General features: G+C 41.8%; 2 protein-coding genes across 3 annotated transcripts in view; one reads left to right on the top strand and one right to left on the bottom strand.

Annotated features, from left to right (window-relative positions):
- Positions 1-126: 126 nt before the first annotated feature.
- Positions 127-10436, bottom strand: ftsj3 (FtsJ RNA 2'-O-methyltransferase 3). The gene is made up of 21 exons (XM_090240892.1): positions 10132-10436; positions 9642-9747; positions 9391-9437; positions 9166-9245; positions 8841-8940; positions 8412-8606; positions 8050-8165; positions 7843-7947; positions 7597-7697; positions 7339-7425; positions 6308-6487; positions 3827-3962; positions 3487-3677; positions 3164-3281; positions 2705-2789; positions 2362-2509; positions 1999-2090; positions 1806-1908; positions 1511-1694; positions 1134-1228; positions 127-912 (listed from the first exon to the last, which is right to left on the bottom strand). The coding sequence occupies exons 1-21, from the start codon at positions 10196-10198 to the stop codon at positions 603-605; spliced, it is 2646 nt and encodes an 881-aa protein (XP_090097018.1). The 5' UTR covers positions 10199-10436; the 3' UTR covers positions 127-602.
- Positions 10437-16957: 6521 nt separating this feature from the next.
- Positions 16958-20781, top strand: part of LOC110533192 (mitofusin-1) — a 28636-nt gene continuing 24812 nt past the window's right edge. Inside the window, exons 1-3 of one of the 2 annotated variants that reach the window (XM_021617365.3) lie at positions 16958-18256; positions 19018-19149; positions 19289-19424. In XM_021617365.3, coding sequence (XP_021473040.2) covers positions 19029-19149; positions 19289-19424 — 257 coding nt within the window. In that variant the 5' untranslated portion in view covers positions 16958-18256; positions 19018-19028. Of the gene's footprint in view, positions 18257-19012; positions 19150-19288; positions 19425-20781 lie in introns of both variants that reach the window. The other variant, XM_021617301.3, reaches the window with a different exon arrangement.

Below are 20781 nucleotides of genomic sequence, written 5' to 3'. Positions count from 1 at the left end.
AGAGCTGACAGGTCCATCAGATTAACATGAGTAAAAATATTGAATTTAAAATCTTTGTAGGGGTGACCATCGGATGAAGAAACTTTAGTTAGTAAAGAGAATCAGAGGTACAGATGATCGGTTAACTTGTTTCATCAAGACATTTATTGTGAAATCATCAGTATTTACAAGATTTAAAAGAACACCTGTGGAAAGCACATGTATTTTAATAAACATTACTATTCATGTGAAATCTTGATCGAAACCATTTATTACAGAGTGGTTCAGGGTGTGCACTGAAACAGCTTCAGTCAACACTGGATGTAAGGCAAGTACGTCATCCTCTCATAGAAAGATGTACACACAGCACTTTTTATTTATCCAAAAGATTGGAGGATACCTGTATTGTTTTATCATGCTTTTCAGTACGGCGGTCACTGTTTCGGTAGAGGGTCTCAAAGTACACCAGGGAAGTTCTGTTGCCCACAATTCCACTGTAGCAGAACCAGCAGTGTGGCAGCCATCTTAGCTTGCCTATATGACAACTCTCAGATACAAAATGGAGGGGAAAATTAATTTAACCTCCGAAAACAAAAGGAGGGGACAGAGCGGTGTTCTTTTACTCATTTCCTGCCAGGACGTCCTTTTCCACCCTTCATCCCTCCTCTTCCACCCTTAAATCCTCCTCCTCCACCACCTCTGCCTTTTCCTTTGCCCCCCCCTCCTTTCCCCTTCCCTCCTTTCTTGCCCCCTCTCTCACGCTGCTCTTTCCTCTGCATGCCTCTCATGTCCTTCTTCATGCGGCCGTCCACCACTTTGAACTGGCCCTTGACACCGCCCGGACGACGAACCCTCTTGGTACCAGAGCCCTTCTTGGCCACGACGTACGTGACCTCCCTCTTCTCCTTACCAAGGCCCGCCTTCTTATAGATACTAAAAAACAGAGAGAGAGAAGGGACTTTAGTAAGTAAAGTAAAATGTTGGTGGTACATGTCACTGCCAGAGGTAGAGTAAAGTGGTAGTTTATTTAGCTAGCCACAGGTGTAGTAAAGTCCTACTGTAATGGGACATGTCACAGCCAGAGATGTAGCCGTGTAAATGGTTGTGGTACATGTCGTCGCAGAGGTTTTGATGGTGTAAAGTTGCATTTGTACCTCTTTAGCTGGGCCATCTTCTCCCTTTCACCAATGTCCACTGTGTTGACCACGGCCTCCGCCTTCTTCTTGGCTGACTCCATCTTCTTCAGCATCTGTCACACCGCACAGATAAACAAAGGTCACATACTGTATGCTGCATCCTCCATCTTTACACCCCGTCTCCCACCTTTTTACCCAACATCCTCCTCTACCCTCATTCCCCCGTCTCCCACCTTTTTACACAACATCCTCCTCTACCCTCATTCCCCCGTCTCCCACCTTTTTACCCAACATCCTCCTCTACCCTCATTCCCCCATCTCCCTTCCATTTCCCTTCATAATATTATCTTCCCCCTCTACTTCTACCCTCTCGTTCCACCATCTCTCTCTCTTACCCTCCTCTTCTTCCTGGCCTTGGCCTCAGCCACTCTTTTAATGGGCCTGGCGTTGATCTCCTTCCATTTTGCCTTGTACTCCTCCACCATCTCCTTGGTGACGGGGATAGGCTTATTCCTGTGTTTCTTCTCGTCATCCACAAACCACTCGGGCACCTCGCACTGGTCCTCCGAGCTGGCAAATCTGAACACATACATCGTCACACAGAAATAATACATTGCATGGCTAAATAAGTAGTTTCATTAGTGAACACACACACACACACAGACACAGAGAGTAATCAGCTAATCTTGCCTGTGGAAGGAGCCGTCAACCAGGTCCCTTGATCTCTTCTTGGAGGTCGCGATCTGACAGCCCAGGGCCAAACCCTCTGCATTCATGATGCGAGCACGCTTGCCTGGGGGGAAACACACACCGCTTAAAATCTTGCCATTGGTCTAAACAGTCACTCTGAGGCCCGCACCCTAGACATGTTCTCTTTACTCACTGGTGCTCTCCACTGGCACCACCTGGAAGTCGTCGCCGTCTTCGTCTCCTTGGATACCGCCAGACCCTTTAGCCTTCATCTGAGCGATACTCCTGTAGACCACACACACGTTTACACTTTTAGATGATCGGGGAAAGTGCATCTTGTGGTCATAAGCCAAGTCATAATGTCTACCAGCATTACCCCTGTTGGAATCGGTCAAATAGAAGACTGTGCAATCTAATATTAATCTCAAATCAAAGAATTCCTCCAATCATTTTTCAATCTGTTCGCTATCAGAATCCTACAAAATGATTGAAAAGGTATTTTGTTGACAAAAGTTCTAGTCTATTCTTTAATAAGTCATGTGACAAGAATCCTGACTTCTCATCGTCCTCGTCACTGCTGTTGTCATCATCAGAGTAGCTGTCGCTATCCCCCTCTGCCCCAGCTTCCTGTGAAGGCCCCGCCTCTTCCCCCTCGGGCTGGGCCGTATCAGGCTCCTCTGGGGTTTTTCTCTTCTTCCCCTTGGCTGGAGACACAACAAAAAGTGTTACAAAAAGTTCATCCAACACTCTTCTCTCACTACGGACGAATCTCAGTCTAAAGTGGACTCTTCCCTTTTACCTACGCTGGGCTGAAAGCAATATGATGGACACCTACCGGGAATTTCCACCTATCAAACAGGAGGAAGACACTTTATTGCGATGCTGTACTCATCCTGTACCTGTAGGGTCCTTGTTCTGTAGCATCTGTGTCTGCCGCAGCTCGCTCGCTGCATCTCCGTCCAGATCCAGTTCAGCGAAGATGTCCTGTGTGAGTCAGAAAGTCGCAGCATAAGGTCAGAGATGAGAGAACCAAGGGTACTATAAAAGTTTTCCATGTGCATGAGGAAGTCTGTTAGTGGGTGGACGCGTACAGCGTGTTGTGTGTCGGTGAGCATGTATGTGTGGGTGGGTCAGTGAGTGTGTGTGAGTTTATGTGTGGGTGGGTACAGCGTGTTGTGTGTGGGTGGGTGACTGTGTGTGAGTACAGCGTGTTGTGTGTGGGTGGGTGACTGTGTGTGTACAGCGTGTTGTGTGTGGGTAGGTGACTGTGTGTGAGTACAGCATGTTGTGTGTGAGTGGGTGACTGTGTGTGAGTACAGCGTGTTGTGTGTGGGTGGGTGACTGTGTGTACTACAGACCTTGCTGAACCACATGCTGGTCTCACGGTCTCTCTTCTCCTCCTTTCCCTCCAGCTCCACTATCAGTCCACTCCCTTCTTCTTCCTCCTCCTCCTCCTTCTCCACATTGAAGGACACTCTGCAACACACACCAAGCATTAAAAAAAAAAAAATTGTAACATTGCAACAGCAGTTTTGCCAACATTTTTATGAAGTTATTATAGTTAAAAGTGGATTGAGTAGAAGTCATTTAATGTGTGAAGTTAAAGGGAATGCCCTGAGTGTCAAAAGCAGTGATACAGATAGATGCAGAGAGAGAGAGAGAGACTGAGTGAAAGACGTACTTTTTCTTGGTGGCCTTGTCCTTGGCCATCTCCTTCTGTTTCTCTATGATCTCATCCAAGTCGTCATCGTCCAGGTCAGAGACCAGGGAGACCTCGTCACTGTCACCGTCGTCAGAGAAGTATAGGTCCTCCTCTCCTTCCACCATGGCATCAGCTAACTTCATGTCCCCCTTGGTGATCTCACACAGAGCCTAGGAGAGGGACGGAATGAGGGGAAAGGTGAAGCTTTTCACAATCATGAGAAATAAAACAAGAACGACCTTTCTAAAAATCTATTCAAAACCCTGTCCATGGTCAATTGGTGTGTGTGTATGTGCATGCATATCGGTCTCTGAGTTACCGCGGCCTTGTTAATGGTAACGAGGGAGAACATTGAGGAGTCGTTGCCATCTGCGATGGAGACTCCCGGCAGGTCCATCTTCAGTGCGACCCTCTCCCTCTGCTTCCTCCTCTCCTTCAGAAGCTTCTTCTTCTTCCTGGTTGGCACAACACACCAGCACGCACGTCAACACAACACCTCACATTGGACAATACAGCACTGGTCACAGAATACGCCAGCAAACATGTCAACACACCTTACAAACAGGAAATATAGCACATCTGTGATATAACTCCCCCCCTTAAAAATCAGGAAGCAGTTGCCATCAGGCCGCAGACCTCTCAAGACCAAGACACCAGTTTTGTGCCAGCATCAGTAAGGCTTTTTAATGAACATTGATTATTGGGACTTGTGTATTGTATCTGTAATGTGTGAATAGTGAAGTTATTCTATATTGATCCATCAAATCCCATTGTTGGTATATGCATTAGAGAGCATAAAGTTGAGCAGTTGAGTATAGACTTACCGTCTCAGCTCTGCCACCTCCTCAGTATAAAGACTTACCGTCTCAGCTCTGCCACCTCCTCAGTATAAAGACTTACCGTCTCAGCTCTGCCACCTCCTCAGTATAAAGACTTACCGTCTCAGCTCTGCCACCTCCTCAGTATAAAGACTTACCGTCTCAGCTCTGCCACCTCCTCAGTATAAAGACTTACCGTCTCAGCTCTGCCACCTCCTCAGTATAAAGACTTACCGTCTCAGCTCTGCCACCTCCTCAGTATAAAGACTTTCCGTCTCAGCTCTGCCACCTCCTCAGTATAAAGACTTACCGTCTCAGCTCTGCCACCTCCTCAGTATAAAGACTTACCGTCTCAGCTCTGCCACCTCCTCAGTATAAAGACTTACCGTCTCAGCTCTGCCACCTCCTCAGTATAAAGACTTACCGTCTCAGCTCTGCCACCTCCTCAGTATAAAGACTTACCGTCTCAGCTCTGCCACCTCCTCAGTATAAAGACTTACCGTCTCAGCTCTGCCACCTCCTCAGTATAAAGACTTACCGTCTCAGCTCTGCCACCTCCTCAGTATAAAGACTTACCGTCTCAGCTCTGCCACCTCCTCAGTATAAAGACTTACCGTCTCAGCTCTGCCACCTCCTCAGTATAAAGACTTACCGTCTCAGCTCTGCCACCTCCTCAGTATAAAGACTTACCGTCTCAGCTCTGCCACCTCCTCAGTATAAAGACTTACCGTCTCAGCTCTGCCACCTCCTCAGTATAAAGACTTACCGTCTCAGCTCTGCCACCTCCTCAGTATAAAGACTTACCGTCTCAGCTCTGCCACCTCCTCAGTATAAAGACTTACCGTCTCAGCTCTGCCACCTCCTCAGTATAAAGACTTACCGTCTCAGCTCTGCCACCTCCTCAGTATAAAGACTTACCGTCTCAGCTCTGCCACCTCCTCAGTATAAAGACTTACCGTCTCAGCTCTGCCACCTCCTCAGTATAAAGACTTACCGTCTCAGCTCTGCCACCTCCTCAGTATAAAGACTTACCGTCTCAGCTCTGCCACCTCCTCAGTATAAAGACTTACCGTCTCAGCTCTGCCACCTCCTCAGTATAAAGACTTACCGTCTCAGCTCTGCCACCTCCTCAGTATAAAGACTTACCGTCTCAGCTCTGCCACCTCCTCAGTATAAAGACTTACCGTCTCAGCTCTGCCACCTCCTCAGTATAAAGACTTACCGTCTCAGCTCTGCCACCTCCTCAGTATAAAGACTTTCCGTCTCAGCTCTGCCACCTCCTCAGTATAAAGACTTACCGTCTCAGCTCTGCCACCTCCTCAGTATAAAGACTTACCGTCTCAGCTCTGCCACCTCCTCAGTATAAAGACTTACCGTCTCAGCTCTGCCACCTCCTCAGTATAAAGACTTACCGTCTCAGCTCTGCCACCTCCTCAGTATAAAGACTTACCGTCTCAGCTCTGCCACCTCCTCAGTATAAAGACTTACCGTCTCAGCTCTGCCACCTCCTCAGTATAAAGACTTACCGTCTCAGCTCTGCCACCTCCTCAGTATAAAGACTTACCGTCTCAGCTCTGCCACCTCCTCAGTATAAAGACTTACCGTCTCAGCTCTGCCACCTCCTCAGTATAAAGACTTACCGTCTCAGCTCTGCCACCTCCTCAGTATAAAGACTTACCGTCTCAGCTCTGCCACCTCCTCAGTATAAAGACTTACCGTCTCAGCTCTGCCACCTCCTCAGTATAAAGACTTACCGTCTCAGCTCTGCCACCTCCTCAGTATAAAGACTTACCGTCTCAGCTCTGCCACCTCCTCAGTATAAAGACTTTCCGTCTCAGCTCTGCCACCTCCTCAGTATAAAGACTTTCCGTCTCAGCTCTGCCACCTCCTCAGTATAAAGACTTTCCGTCTCAGCTCTGCCACCTCCTCAGTATAAAGACTTTCCGTCTCAGCTCTGCCACCTCCTCAGTATAAAGACTTACCGTCTCAGCTCTGCCACCTCCTCGGCTTTCAGCTCGGCAAGTTTCTGCTCCATCTCTTCCTCCTCCAACTCGGCCTCTTCTTCCTTCTTTTCAGCCACTGTCATTTTCTTTTTCTCCTTCTCCTCTTTCTTCTCTTCTTTCTTCTCCTCTGCGTCGCTCGCCTCCTCACCTGAACTCAGTCTGCAGACAAGCACAACAATAAAGGCCAATGTTATTGATGCCTACTGCTCTATATAATGGGATGTGCAACTTCAAATAATATTAATTTAGAACCTGACATACCTCATACCTTTGTAAAGAGATTCTTGTCTACCAAAATCAGGCCCAATCCCTAGATAGGCAAATCATGATACTCTCATGTGTTCAGACTGGATGGGTGTAAAACAATATGGAGGGAACAAACAGAAGACCAGGTGGAGTCGGTACCTACCTGGATCTGTTCTACTAGGGGCCTTGGGTAGTCACAGGGTTCAATCTGGACTGGGAGTCACGGGGGTTCAATCCGGACTGGGAGTCACAGGGGTTCAATCCGGACTGGGAGTCAAGGGGGTTCAATCTGGACTGGGAGTCCCGGGGGTTCAATCCGGACTGGGAGTCCCGGGGGTTCAATTTGGACTGGGAGTCACGGGGGTTCAATTTGGACTGGGAGTCACGGGGGTTCAATTTGGACTGGGAGTCACGGGGGTTCAATTTGGACTGGGAGTCACGGGGGTTCAATTTGGACTGGGAGTCACGGGGGTTCAATTTGGACTGGGAGTCACAGGGGTTCAATTTGGACTGGGAGTCACGGGGGTTCAATCTGGACTGCGAGTCACGGGGGTTCAATTTGGACTGGGAGTCACGGGGGTTCAATTTGGACTGGGAGTCACGGGGGTTCAATCTGGACTGGGAGTCTAGGGGTTCAATCTGGACTGGGAGTCTAGGGGTTCAATCTGGACTGGGAGTCTAGGGGTTCAATCTGGACTGGGAGTCTCTCTCAATAGAACTTGCTGTAGATATAAAGATTAAGGAATGTTTAAAAGGATTCTTACTTGATGTCCTCATCCAGCTGCTTGGCCTCATCCTTTAGCTTCTTAGCCAGGTATCTCCTCAGCTTGGACCTCCAGTTCAGCAGCAGACTGAGGACACACACATACATACACAGGGTCTGAGGGCAAAGGTCATTGGAGAGTCCCATAGGAGGGCCGGCGGGGAGACTTGAGTTGCAGCACGTATTTGGGTCTATAAAAAAACACTTTATGAAGTCAGTGTATTGTTATCATTACAGTATAACAATCTCATTGGCTTACCGGAGCTCCTTGCGGCCCAGAACCTTGATGTCACGGCAACACTCTATGACCTCGTCAGAGGTGGCCTCGTGAGACTCCAACTCAGGGTTGTCAAAATTGATCTGGAGGGACACCCCAATAAAAACAATATTAAAATCTGCTCAGAGACAGAAATGCTATCGTAGCTAAATGTGGTTTAGCTAGCCAGCAAGTTAACTTGCTATCAATGCTGACTGCCATTGTAAAGTTCTGTATGATGCGTCTCACCTCGTTGGCTTTGCTCAGGAAGTCCACAGGGTTGTCAGCCTTGAGGAAGGCGGTCGCTGAGAAGGTGTGATACAGGGTCAGATCACCATCTGTGTATCCCTCCGCCTGAAACACATCATGAATGAATGAAGCCACTAAAATATACAGTCGGTTCATTCAGAAGACTTCACTGTGAAGAATTACACACAGGTGCACACACACACACACCTTTGGTTTCTTCAGAGGGACCAGGTCTTTGATAGCCTTGGCTTGGACCTCCACCTCTTTGAAAGCATGTTTGGGGTCGAAGAACTTGTTGTCAATTTTGTCTGGGGCCAGGTAGCCTGAAATGGAATGAAGTCCCATCCTCAGTTACTCAACAAGACCAACATTTACCACAATAAACCAAAAGTATTTATTTCTCAATTTACTCTAGATACCTGGTGCTAAAGAACAGGGTGGAGTCAATTCCATGTCAATTCAGGAAGTGAATAGGAATTCCAATCAGAACGGAAAAATCCTCAATGAAAATCAATTGCACTTCTCACTTTTCCAACTCTGCTTTCGAGAGTCGGGGTGAACCAACCCACCTTGGCAGATGACGAAGATCTCAGCCGACTCGTTTCTGGAGGCCTGGGGCTTGGTAGCCTGCACCTTCTTGAAGAACTGCTGGAAGATCCACAGCAGTGGCTGGTAGTCTTTGGAGCGGAACACCTTGGTGACAAACGTGCCCCCTTTGGCCAGGAAGTCACACGCCAGCTTCAGAGCCATCAGGGTCAGATGAGCTGGTAGTGTGAGAGGAGGGTTCGATTAAGACAAAGATTGCGTTCTGCTCCTCGACACCGATTTATTACCTCAGATTAACAGTAAATCAATGAAATTCGATTACGCATTTCTACTGTACAAATGTTATATGAGTGAACATGCCATATAGCTGATGGACGGACAAACGTGGTGTTAAGCTTATTTCCTCTCAGTTTACATATAAAGGTTTATGTTTACATCAGTGCGTTGCTTACCCTGAGAGAAGGCATCATGCACCCAGTTGGCTCCAACATTTGGAGCTCCATCGTTTAGGACCACGTCCACCTTCCATGTCTGGAGCTCCTTCCTCAGAGCCTGGCCAAAACAACAGTTACATCAAACACGGTCCTCTTTGGACTAAAAGTTGTCACAATTTGGTGATGTATGATGAAGTTACCAACGCATATAACAGTGCATCGGAGAATACTGTCCGATAACATTCAATGGGAGTTATGTCAACACTGTACTGTGATGAACTACATTAAAACACCATCCTGTTATGGATAAATAACAGACTCACTAATTTGACCTCTGACCTACCTGCCGGCATTTCTCTGTGGTGATGTCCTCTGTCAGGGCGACCACGTTGGGGATAGATTTGATTGGGACCAAGTCGACACCTTTGGAGATAGGAACGCAATGACATCATCAACTAACTATAACAGCACTGCAACAGGGTTTTTTTTTTTTAAAGATGTCGGCTAAGTATTACGGAACACAGTAGTCAGTATATGTTAGAGGTGTCTGAGACGAGGTTTGACTCACCAATAATAAGACTGGAGACAGGCATAAACTTGGACGCCACCTGTAACCTATGGGTATGGGTGACAGAGAGAAAGAATATTGACAAAAATAATAAATAAAACAAGATACGACAATTATTTCATAGGCCTACTACAGGACATGTTGATGTTTAACAAATAAAATAGCATGCTAAAGTAAGACTTGACAGTCAGTAGCGTATGAGAGTATATTGAGATCATGTGACACGCGATGCAGATAGCTACGGTACCCACCAACCACCCGGAGCAGCGCACAAGTCCACCAGAGCCCTGGCTTTCTGTAAGAACTGGAATTTTCGGTTCAGTTGAATAAGCTTGAAGGAAGAACGTGAACGATATCCTGAGGGAGAGGAGAGCGAGAGTATTACACATATAACCAGACAATGTCATTTCTACATTACTAGCCAGCTGTTTTAATGCTACACGATCCAGCTGGCTTCAAATATCAGTATCACAATCATGAGAAGCCAATTAGCTACAGTATCTCTCTAGATAGTTATGATCTTGAATATTGATGGCTATATGATCAAGGGTACCCAATCCCTGATGAGTAACAATAGCTAGGTAGCTAACGTTACATATACATTATCTGTTTAAACTCAAAAGCACACAGTACAACTAGCTTACTGTTTAGCTACTGTATTAATTAACTTGGACTTGATTTAGCTAGCCCATTTAAATTAGGCTAATAGCACGATGAGTTATCTGCGTTTATAGATCTTACCCGTTTCCTTTGCTAAGTGGTAGAATTTATCTTTTCTGGTCTTTCCAACTTTGAGTTTCTTCCCCATGTTTGCTGGTGTTGTTGATCGCTTATTATTTAAATTGTGATTCCTTTGGAATATTACGATTTACAAATTACCGAAGCAGATTACCAACCACCTCCATGAAAACATAACACGTGTGGCTTCTATGCGCATGAAATTTACGTCACATATAAGTTTGAAGCCTGGAAACTTTATTGAACCAAGGACTACAACAGACCGTGGAACAGACAGAGAGATACATTCATTGCAACTATAAAATAATGTGAGAGACGTACTGCTTGGATTCTTTACCTACGATAGAAATAAGTCGAAACAATTTTATGTAATTCATTTCATTATTCTTTTGGCCAAATTTCATATTCACAAATGTACATTTACAAAAAAAACACCACTTCTTCTTACCTTACAAAAATAACAATATTTTAAGTCAACTAAATATTCTACCAACAAAAAAGCTGTTCGAGTTATGAGTGTGTGTATGCCCCTTGAGGTGTAATGTGATATTGTACCCCCTAGCCCAAATGTCCTTTGTATATTCTTTATATATACTTGTGTTCCCCCATGTACTTCTTGTATTGATATGTTGTTAATAAAAAAATATATATAATAATACAAAAATATATATATAAATTATATACATTACCAGTCAAAAGTTTGGACACACCTCCTCATTCAAAGGTTTTTCTTTATTTTTACAATTTTCTACATTTTAGAATAATAGTGAAGACATCAAAACGATGAAATAACACTTATGGAATCATATAGTAACCAAAAAAGTGTTAAACAAATCAAAATATACTTTATATTTGAGATTCTTCAATGTAGCCCTTTGCACACAAAGCTGTCATCAAAGCAAAGGTTAGCTACTTTGTGTTTGCCACGTGTATTATATTACAGACATCTGAATGTATACGGATAGCCGGGGGCACACTCCAACACAGACATTAATTACAAACAAAGCATGTGTTAAGTGAGTCTGACAGATCAGAGGCAGTAGGAATGACCAGGGATGTTCTCTTGATAAGTGTGTGAATTAGAAAAAAAGTATGTCCTGCTAAACATTCAAAATGTAAGGAGTACTTTGGGTGTCAGGGAAAATATATGGAGTAAAAAGTACGTAATTTTATTTTGGAATGTAGTGAAGTAAAAGTAAAAGTTGTCAAAAATATAAATAGTAAAGTAAAACACTTAAGTAGTACTTTCATGTATTTTTACTTAAGTACTTTACACCACTGGTTATACCTTTAGATTTCAAGAAAATTAACAACTAAGGAAGAATTTTTAATTCTTAATTCAAACACAAACTATGGAATAACACATATGGAATCATGTACTAACCAAAAAAGTGTTAAACAAATCAAAATATAATTTATATTTGAGATTCTTCAATGTAGCCATCAAAGCAAAGGTTGGCTACTTTGAAGAATCTCAAATATAAAATATATTTTGATTTGTTTAACACTTTTTTGGTTAGTTCATGATTCCATATGTGTTATTCCATAGTTTTGATGTCTTCACAATTATTCTACAATGTAGAAAATAGTAAAAAAAAAAAAAAGAAAAACCATTGAATGAGTAGTTGTGTCCAAACCTTTGACTGGTACTAATATATATATATATATAATATAATATATATATAATATAATGTAGGCACAGTTTCTAAACCCAAAGGCTCAACTTTGCAAGACTTTCGGAAACGCTTGCAAACATCAAACAGACCAGGCCTGGGTTTGGGGTTTGAGAATTAAACATTCTTCCTTAGTTGTTAATTTTCTTGAAATCTAAAGGTATAACCAGTGGTGTAAAGTACTTAAGTAAAAATACATGAAAGTACTACTTAAGTATTTTACTTTACTATTAATATTTTTGACAACTTTTACTTTTACTTCACTACATTCCAAAATAAAATTATGTACTTTCTACTCCATACATTTTCCCTGACACCCAAAGTACTCCTTACATTTTGAATGTTTAGCAGGACACACTTTTTTTCTAATTCACACACTTATCAAGAGAACATCCCTGGTCATTCCTACTGCCTCTGATCTGTCAAACTCACTTAACACATGCTTTGTTTTGTAATTAATGTCTGTGTTGGAGTGTGCCCCCGGCTATCCGTAAATTAAATAAAACAAGAAAATGGTGCCATCTGGTTTGCTTTATATAATGAATTTGAAAAGATTCATACTTTACTTTTGATACTTAAGTATATTTTATCAATTACATTTACTTTTGAGACCTAAGTATATTTAAAACCAAATCCTTTTAGACTTTTAGTCAAGTAGTATTTCACTGCTTCACTTTCACTTTTACTTGAGTCATTTTCTGTTAAGGGATCTTTACTTTTACTCAAGTATGACAATTGGGTGCATTTTCCACCACTGGGCATAACCTAGATTCGAGCCAATGTCTTAAGTAGTTGAACATGTTATTACGCCAACCTTGTGAACGTGACAAACTGACAGGTTTTCATTTTCGTCAAAAACAACTTTATATCGAAAGAGTACGGTTGAGTTGACCGCCAGCACATGCGCAATTCGGCGCAATTCGCCGTGTCCCGATGATGTGTTCCAATGATTTATATACACACTAGATACGTTTTGAGAGCGGTGTTTTTAGTCTGCGTGCCTCCATTTTGTCACTCCCTCACCGGTGTAAAATATTTTGGAAGCAAAAAAAATGCATTTATTAATGTCTACATTTGTGTTTGCCACGTGTATTATATTACAGACATCTTAATGTATACTCTAAAATTATATTATGTAAGCTGAGTACAAATAAAAATATATAACTATATTTAAACACTAGAGATTACTAATGTTACTGTCCCCACTACAACAAACAAATACTTAAATGTATGTGATTTTGTCCTTGAAATATTTCATTGGAATAGTGTAGAATTCCTTTCATTCCATTGGAGGACTGCTCCTACTGAGGAGTGGCAATAACGTTGACCGGTGGTTTCAAAGCCTCTCCATGGCCAATACATAGCAGCAATCCAGGGTTTATATACAGTAAGTACCTCATTGGTTTTCATGCATGAGTTTAGCCACCCAACATCGCTGACAAGTGTGATCAGGGATTTCTATTGGAGAGGCAGTTTTAGCCTATTTTCATACTGTACTGTCTTTGATGTAGGCATTTTTATGTAAAGTGTGTCAACATACTTATCAGTTCATTTAAAAAATTCACTGTTCATTATTTTTTATTGTGATTCAATTAGTTCTGTCAGTTTTATTTTTGTGTTAGAATTTTAGATGCTATTCAAAGCTATGTGTGTGCTTGACAAAATTGAATTATATAACAAAAATAAAATAACGGGTTATTATTATTATTTGCCAGCAGCATACCACCCTGCATACCACTGCTGGCTTGCTTCTGAAGCTAAGCAGGGTTGGTCCTGGTCAGTTCCTGGATGGGAGACCAGATGCTGCTGGAAGTGGTGTTGGAGGGTCAGTAGAAGGCACTCTTTCCTCTGGTCTAAAAAAAAAAAAAATCCCAGAGGGCAGTGTAGGGTGATGTCTTTCGTCTGGGACGTTAAACAGGTGTCCTGACTCTCTGAGGTCATTAAAGATCCCATGGCACTTATTGTAAGAGTAGGGGTGTTAACCCCGGTGTCCTGGTTAAATTCCCAATATGGCCCTCAAACCATCACGGTCACCAGTTTACAATTGGCTCATTCATCCCCCTCCTCTCTCCTGTAACTATTCCCCAGGTCGTTGCTGCAAATTATTGTAATAATAAAGACTCCAATAATGTTTCAGTTTTCTTTATGAATGATTCCTTTGTCACATTTTATATTTAATTTTCACCCAACCAATCCTTTCAACATCTCAAAATGTGTATCTCCAGCAATATAGACATTTTACATTTTAATGTAGGCAACATCTCTACCTTATACAGTATTTGGTCTGCTTGGCCTTCAATACAAAGGACGATGAAATAGATAAATGCATACTTTTTTATGACATTGGATATAAATGAGGTATCCTCTTAAACAAAAGACTGAGGGGAAGTTTGAATCCCAGACCAGTAGCACAGGACAATACTGCTGTTGTTGAGGGTCCTCAGAAGGTTCTGTTTCTGGAGCGTGTGTTGATCAGTCCAAGCACAGAGAAAGCACTTGCTGCAGCCGTCACCAAAATGATGGCCCCAATGGCCCGTGTGGCCTGTGGACACAACAGAAAATAACAATTGTACATTGGCAAAAAGGAGAGAGTAATGCCCTATGTCCAAATTGTCACCTAGGCACTTCTGCATGTAGGTCTCAGAGGAATACATAAGTATACAGCAATATGGTGGAAACTCCACCTGCCCTGTAAGAAGGTATAACAAGCTTTTATCATATGATAATTGTACACAAAAACCTATGGGTAGTGGCTAGATATCGATTTTGAATTGGGCATCAGGAGAGAGAGAGAGAGAGAGAGAGAGAGAGAGAGAGAGAGAGAGAGGTCATCAAGGCAACTTTGAAGAATATAAAATATATTTTGATTTGTTTAACACTTTTTTTGTTATTATACGATTCCATATGTGTTATTTCATAGTTTGGATGAGTTCACTTTTATTCTACAATGTGGAAAACAGTAAAAATAAATAAAAACCCTTGAATGAGCAGGTGTGTCCAAACTTTTTACTGGTACTATATGTGCACATGACAAATACACTTTTAAACCTGAAAACATTAAACGTGTACATCCATATATGGTTACATCTCCCAACCTGCCCCATCTAGCTGAGCTTTAAAATATACAAATTAATAATATATATTGTTATTTGTCACAGATGTAGGCTAACAGTGAAATGTTTACCTACAGGTCCTTTCCCAACAATGCTTTACCTTGAAGGTCAACAGGGTCATAGACATAGAGTAGACGCAGATATTGTATAGGCCTACATACTGTATTATTCATGCATTACAATAACAAATACAATTGTGAGGTGAAAATAAGAAACTTTCAACACACAAAATGATACTCACAGTAAAGGTTGCGTTTTTTTCTATCCATCCCACATCATCCCACGTCACCCTTCCCTCCGTCACCCCTCCCTCCCTCCCTCCCTCCCTCCCTCCCTCCCTCCCTCCCTCCCTCCCTCCCTCCCTCTGTTTGAGATACCCTATAGTTCTCTTTGTGCTATCGGCTGCATGCATGCTGTGCACTATAACTCCGCTATACCCAAATGGAATTTCAATAACAACCATTCTCTGAAGGTTCAATCGATAAAAAGGAAAAGTGAGATAGACTATTTACTTGGATTTTCATGTTTTTTTTAATGGTAATATTATACTTTCAAGGTAGGAAAACTAATGTCATAGAGAGAGAGTGTGCTGGAGAACAGGGTACAATGTAGAGAGCAAAGGTCACACACACACAGAGACAATACACACAAGCTATTGTGCCACACACAGTCACAATAGCACCTACATAATAGAGAAACGGACAGACAAATAGTTAGTCATTCCTGAAAATTGACTTTGACATGGGAAAAAACGTATCTAAATGTATAAAAGTCACAGTTCAATAACATAATTGTGACTCCATAAGAAAACTAGAGGCAATAAAGTCCAATAGAAAACATGTAAAGGGAAGATAGACAATGTCCATTCATTTGTATTCTACCTCACAGAGAATAATCTCTTGAGTTCACCTGGCATGTGATGAAATCTATATCATCCTGGGGGAGCTATGTATTAATTAATAATATCATTAATTAATAAGTCAAGTCTGAAGCTACAGTATGTGGTGGAAAATTACATGTTTTTTTTCCCTAAATTATCAAACACATCAATATTTTAGTACTTCAACTTTAGCTACTTGACATAATTTAATAGAGGTCCTATTTGCCAATAGTTTTAGTATGTGCTTTAGTTAAGTATAGCTAAACTACTATTCAAATGAATACAAAGACTTGAGGCAATACTTACTCAAATACCAACACCTTTTTCTTCCTCTCCATTTTAGCGTTCCATGATTTAACGTTATGTCCGCACCGTTTGAAAGTCAAATGAGAAAAATAATTGAATCCAAGTCCTTAAAATGGTCGGTTGTCTGAGAGAAAATCAAATTTATTCGGATTATAGTCACTCAGATTGCGTGGCCAAAAAACTCAAGTGTTTCTTAAGGTCCTACAGGTAGGTAGTGTTTCATGTATCGACTTTGACAAATGATGACAGTCACCGGGTAACCGCCATCCACAGGCCACTGATGCTAGAAGGCGATAACTTCGGCAGCAGCACTGACAGCGTTGATTCAGGTCATTGCTATCTGGGCTCATTGGGACGTCCATACCCCTAAACCCTAACCTTAACCCCTATCCTTACCCATCCCCCCAACCAAACCATAACCATTCCTTAACCATAACCCGTACATTTACCATTGTAAACTTCAATGGGGTAGGGACGTCCCAAGGATTCTGATTGCACGGACCGTTCATTCATGTATCAATTTGTAAAATGAAGAACGCCTTGATATTATGTAGTATTGATAACTGACTAGCCCTGCAGCACATCATCACTGGCATGGAAATGATTAACATAAATACAATTTGTGGCTTGATGATTAAAAGGTAAATCATTTTCGTGAGCCTTAAATATTTTTTTTTACTGTTATGCATTATCATGTCTGTTTTGAATAGGCTATAATGTAATTCCAATTTACATTTTTTTCTTAGGTAAAACATTAATTCTTCAACAGAGGGCAGCAAAGCCTACCTGCCAGTATTTGTTTTCTTTAGACTATGTCGTCAGTGATATTTAATCGGGCAACACTTGATATAGGCTACAAAATGAAAGATGTTACCCATGGACATAAAGACAATTAGTTTAACTACGGCCACACGTTATCTAATTTTCAAACATAGCCTATGGAAGTATTATTCTCGGCATACTGCAGTCATGTTCAACATTAAGGTGAACATATTTATATGGATACGTTCCAGCCGTTTGTAGTCTTGGCTTTAATTGATCAGTTTAATATGATTGTTGTTGCTCCATGCATACAACGTCTATCGTACTGTGGTAGACATTTGTTTCCACGATTTCAGCTTTGCTCATTTAAGTTGATGAAAAAGAGGTGCAGCGCAAATTTGCTTTCAGTTTCCTTTTTATTGCCGGTTCATTGAAGCACAATTTCATTGAAACAGCTCTGCTTCCTCGGGCTTTAATCTTACAAAACTGGTCCTTTTTATGAATAGTCTCACCCAATGTGGTATTTTAACATTCTCTATGAGCAAACTAGTTATTGGACAAGATTCCTCATGACATAGCTAATTAACTATTGATAATCCAGTGAACCACATCAGGACATTTCATGTAGTCAGTGGTATTAGGCAAAACGTGATATTGTAGGCTACTAAATGACAGATTCAATGTTACCCAAGTTATCTTACTTTCGAACATAGCCCATAGAAGTGTATTTTACTGTAATAGCCCACTGCAGTCATGTTTAAAATTAAGGTAAACATACTTGTATTGATACATTTCAGCCTTTTGTAGTTTTCTATGTTTTGTAACATGCTTCTATAAGCATTGTTAAAAGTCAAGGTGCAGATTGTTCTTCTATTTAACGAAAAAAAAACATATTCTGGCAGATTGTGTCAGATATAGTAACATTATTATCCACTTTAGTCCATTGTCCCTACCAGTTTTAGCCAACTATTTGCAGCTGTTTGGTAATGACGTTGATATACATATCTGGCAGCGACATATGTTCAACTTTGGTCCTGAGCTGTTGCAGACACCATCTTCTTAAATAAGAAGAACTCTTGACTCTAGGTTGTAATGCACTCAGTCAAAACAATTATTGTGCCCTTGCCAAAGTTGAAGAGGGGGACACCAAGGAGTTGGTTGCATTCTTTGGCCATTGATTGGATGACTCGTGGTCACATGTCAACTCGTTGACATATAGTCCCTCCCCTTTGCCCTGATCGTTTGGAGCTGTTGGGATAGAGTAATAAATTAATTGTTAGCTAGCGACCTGTATCAATAACCTTACTAAATATTGACTATTTATTATCGGCAATAAGGGTTACTCCTGTCTGTGGTATGAAAAGGTAGCTCTGGCCATCTCGCCTGAAGTTGTGGTAAGGGAAATTCAATTGACTACCATGAAGATAGCTAACGTTAGCTAGTTAGCTGACATAAGACAATGACACGCGTTACAAAACAGCTGAATTTAAATCATGCGAAATAACACCAATTTGTTAGTTAGCAATGTGATATAACAAATAACATTGTTTGTAATGTAAAGAAATTCCCATGTTTGGTAGGTAGTTGGTTTCTGCTAATGACTTGTTATCTAGCTAGCTGGGTGCACATAGCTAACATTAGCTACCCAGCCACATTCTTTCAACCAAGATGTTCGTTGACATGTCATTCAATATCTGTCGCTTGTCAGTGTAAGGTTACTCAACCTTTAGCTAGTTGCTAATGTTTTGTCGACTGCTGGAATGTTTTGTAGCCAACCAAAGTGTTTTCATTTGCTAACCAGACCCTGTTAACCAACCCAGACATGTAGCTAGTTGTGTCATACATAAGTCTTACAATAATAACGGCTGGTATTTGGCTTTGACTCATTAAGGCTGATGTGGAATTATTATTATTTTTAAGTTGTGGTGTGAATGTCTGTTAGCTGACCAGCTGTGTTCATGGGGAAAGTGGTGGTGATGATGATGATGCTAAGTATATAGCATGGTCCAGGCACATGCTTGGGCATCACGGCTAGTCCATATGTCAAGGAACAGACTTGTCAGTATTTGGGGAGAAGGACAACTTGCAGTGTATGAGGTAGTGCACCTTTTTTTTGTAATGTGCATACTTTCTCTCTCTTTCTCTCTGAGATCAGAAAGCTGAAGCATGGATTCGCCTCAGGACGACTTCTCTCCACTCAAACGCTTTGTAGTGGCCAAGAAAAAGATAAGTGACGTGTTTGATCAACTGCTGGAGTATGTGAAGGAAGGTTCTGTGTTTGTAGAAGGTGAGTGTGCTGTATAGTAAATCAGCTGCTTCGGCCACATTTTGAATGTCAAAGTAACTAGTCGAATGCAGAAAGGGTTTGATTTTTATGTTGTGAGTACACTGTTCTCTTATTTTTTCTGTTATTGTGGATTTGTCAGAAACTTGTCGGAATGACGCCTTAGAGAATATTGCAAGTCGGGAGCAACAGGAGCAGATTCGGGCGTATGCCGGCAAACTGCAAACTATAAAAGATGTGCTGGCGCGCAGACACATGAAGGTGGCCTTCTTTGGCAGGTAAATGCGTATAGTCTGCTGCATTTTGATTTCTCTACTCTTTTGCATGTGTTTTTATTTTATTTTACAAAGCTTCCAGGATAGAACTAAAGTGTGCAACCACATTTGAGCAAAGATCAATGGATCGTGACATTGAGTTTGGACTTAATTGATCACTTAACATTGTTCATGTTACACCATTGCATACCAAGCACTGTATTGTACTGTAGTAGACACTTGTTGTCCCAAGCTTTCAGCTTTGCTAATTGAGGATGAAGAAAAGGTGCCGTTCTGCTTTCACTTTCTGTTTTACTGCCGGTTCATTGAAGCACACTTTCGTTGAAACTGCTCTGCTCCATCAGGCTTTTATCTTATGAAACCGGTCCTCTTTATGAATAGTCTTGACCTGTGGTATTTTAACATTCTGTATGTGCTAACTAGCTATTGGACAAGATTCATAATTATAAATTGCCTACTCATAAGCCAGTAAACCATAACAGTTTGAAATTCCTGTAGTTATTTCCTCATGAGATTGTATGTACAGTTGAAGTCTGAAGTTTACATACACTTAGGTTGGAGTCATTAAAACTCGTTTTTCAACAACTTCACACATTTCTTGTAAAAAATCTAGTTTTGGCAAATCGGTTAGGACATCTACTTTGTGCCTGACACAAGTAGAGGTCGACCGATTAATCGGAATGGCCGATGTAATTAGGGCCGATTTCAAGTTTTCATAACAAATCGGAAATCAGTGTTTTTGGACACCGATTTGGCAGATTTATTTTTTTACACTTTATTTAACTAGGCAAGTCAGTTAAGAACACATTCTTATTTTCAATGACGGCATAGGAACGGTGGGTTAACTGCCTTGTTCAGGGGCAGAAGGACAGATTTTCACCTGGTCAGCTCGGGGGATCCAATCTTGCAACCTTACAGTTAACTAGTCCAACGCTATAACCACCTGCCTCTCGTTGCACTCCACAAGGAGCCTGCCTGTTACGCGAATGCAGTAAGCCAAGGTAAGTTGCTAGCTAGCATTAAAACGTATGAAAAACATTCAATCATAATCACTAGTTAACTACACATGGTTGATGATATTACTAGTTTATCTAGCGTGTCCTGCATTTCATATAATCTGACTGAGCATACAAGTACCTGACTGAGCGGTGGTAGGCAGCAGCAGGCTTGTAAGTATTCATTCAAACAGCACTTTCGTGCGTTTGGCCAGCAGCTCTTCGTTGTGCGTCAAGCATTGCGCTGTTTATGACTTCAAGCCTATCAACTCCCAAGATGAGGCTGTGTAACCGATGTGAAATGGCTGGCTAGTTAGTGGGGTGTGTGCTAATAGCGTTTCAAGCGTCACTCGCTCTGAGACTTG

Source organism: Oncorhynchus mykiss, chromosome 1, assembly GCF_057628025.1.
Source record: "Oncorhynchus mykiss isolate SJ-2025 chromosome 1, ASM5762802v1, whole genome shotgun sequence".
NCBI lineage: Eukaryota > Metazoa > Chordata > Actinopteri > Salmoniformes > Salmonidae > Oncorhynchus > Oncorhynchus mykiss.
The sequence above is the reverse complement of the archived record's forward strand: the minus strand, read 5'-3'. Positions and strand labels throughout refer to the sequence as shown.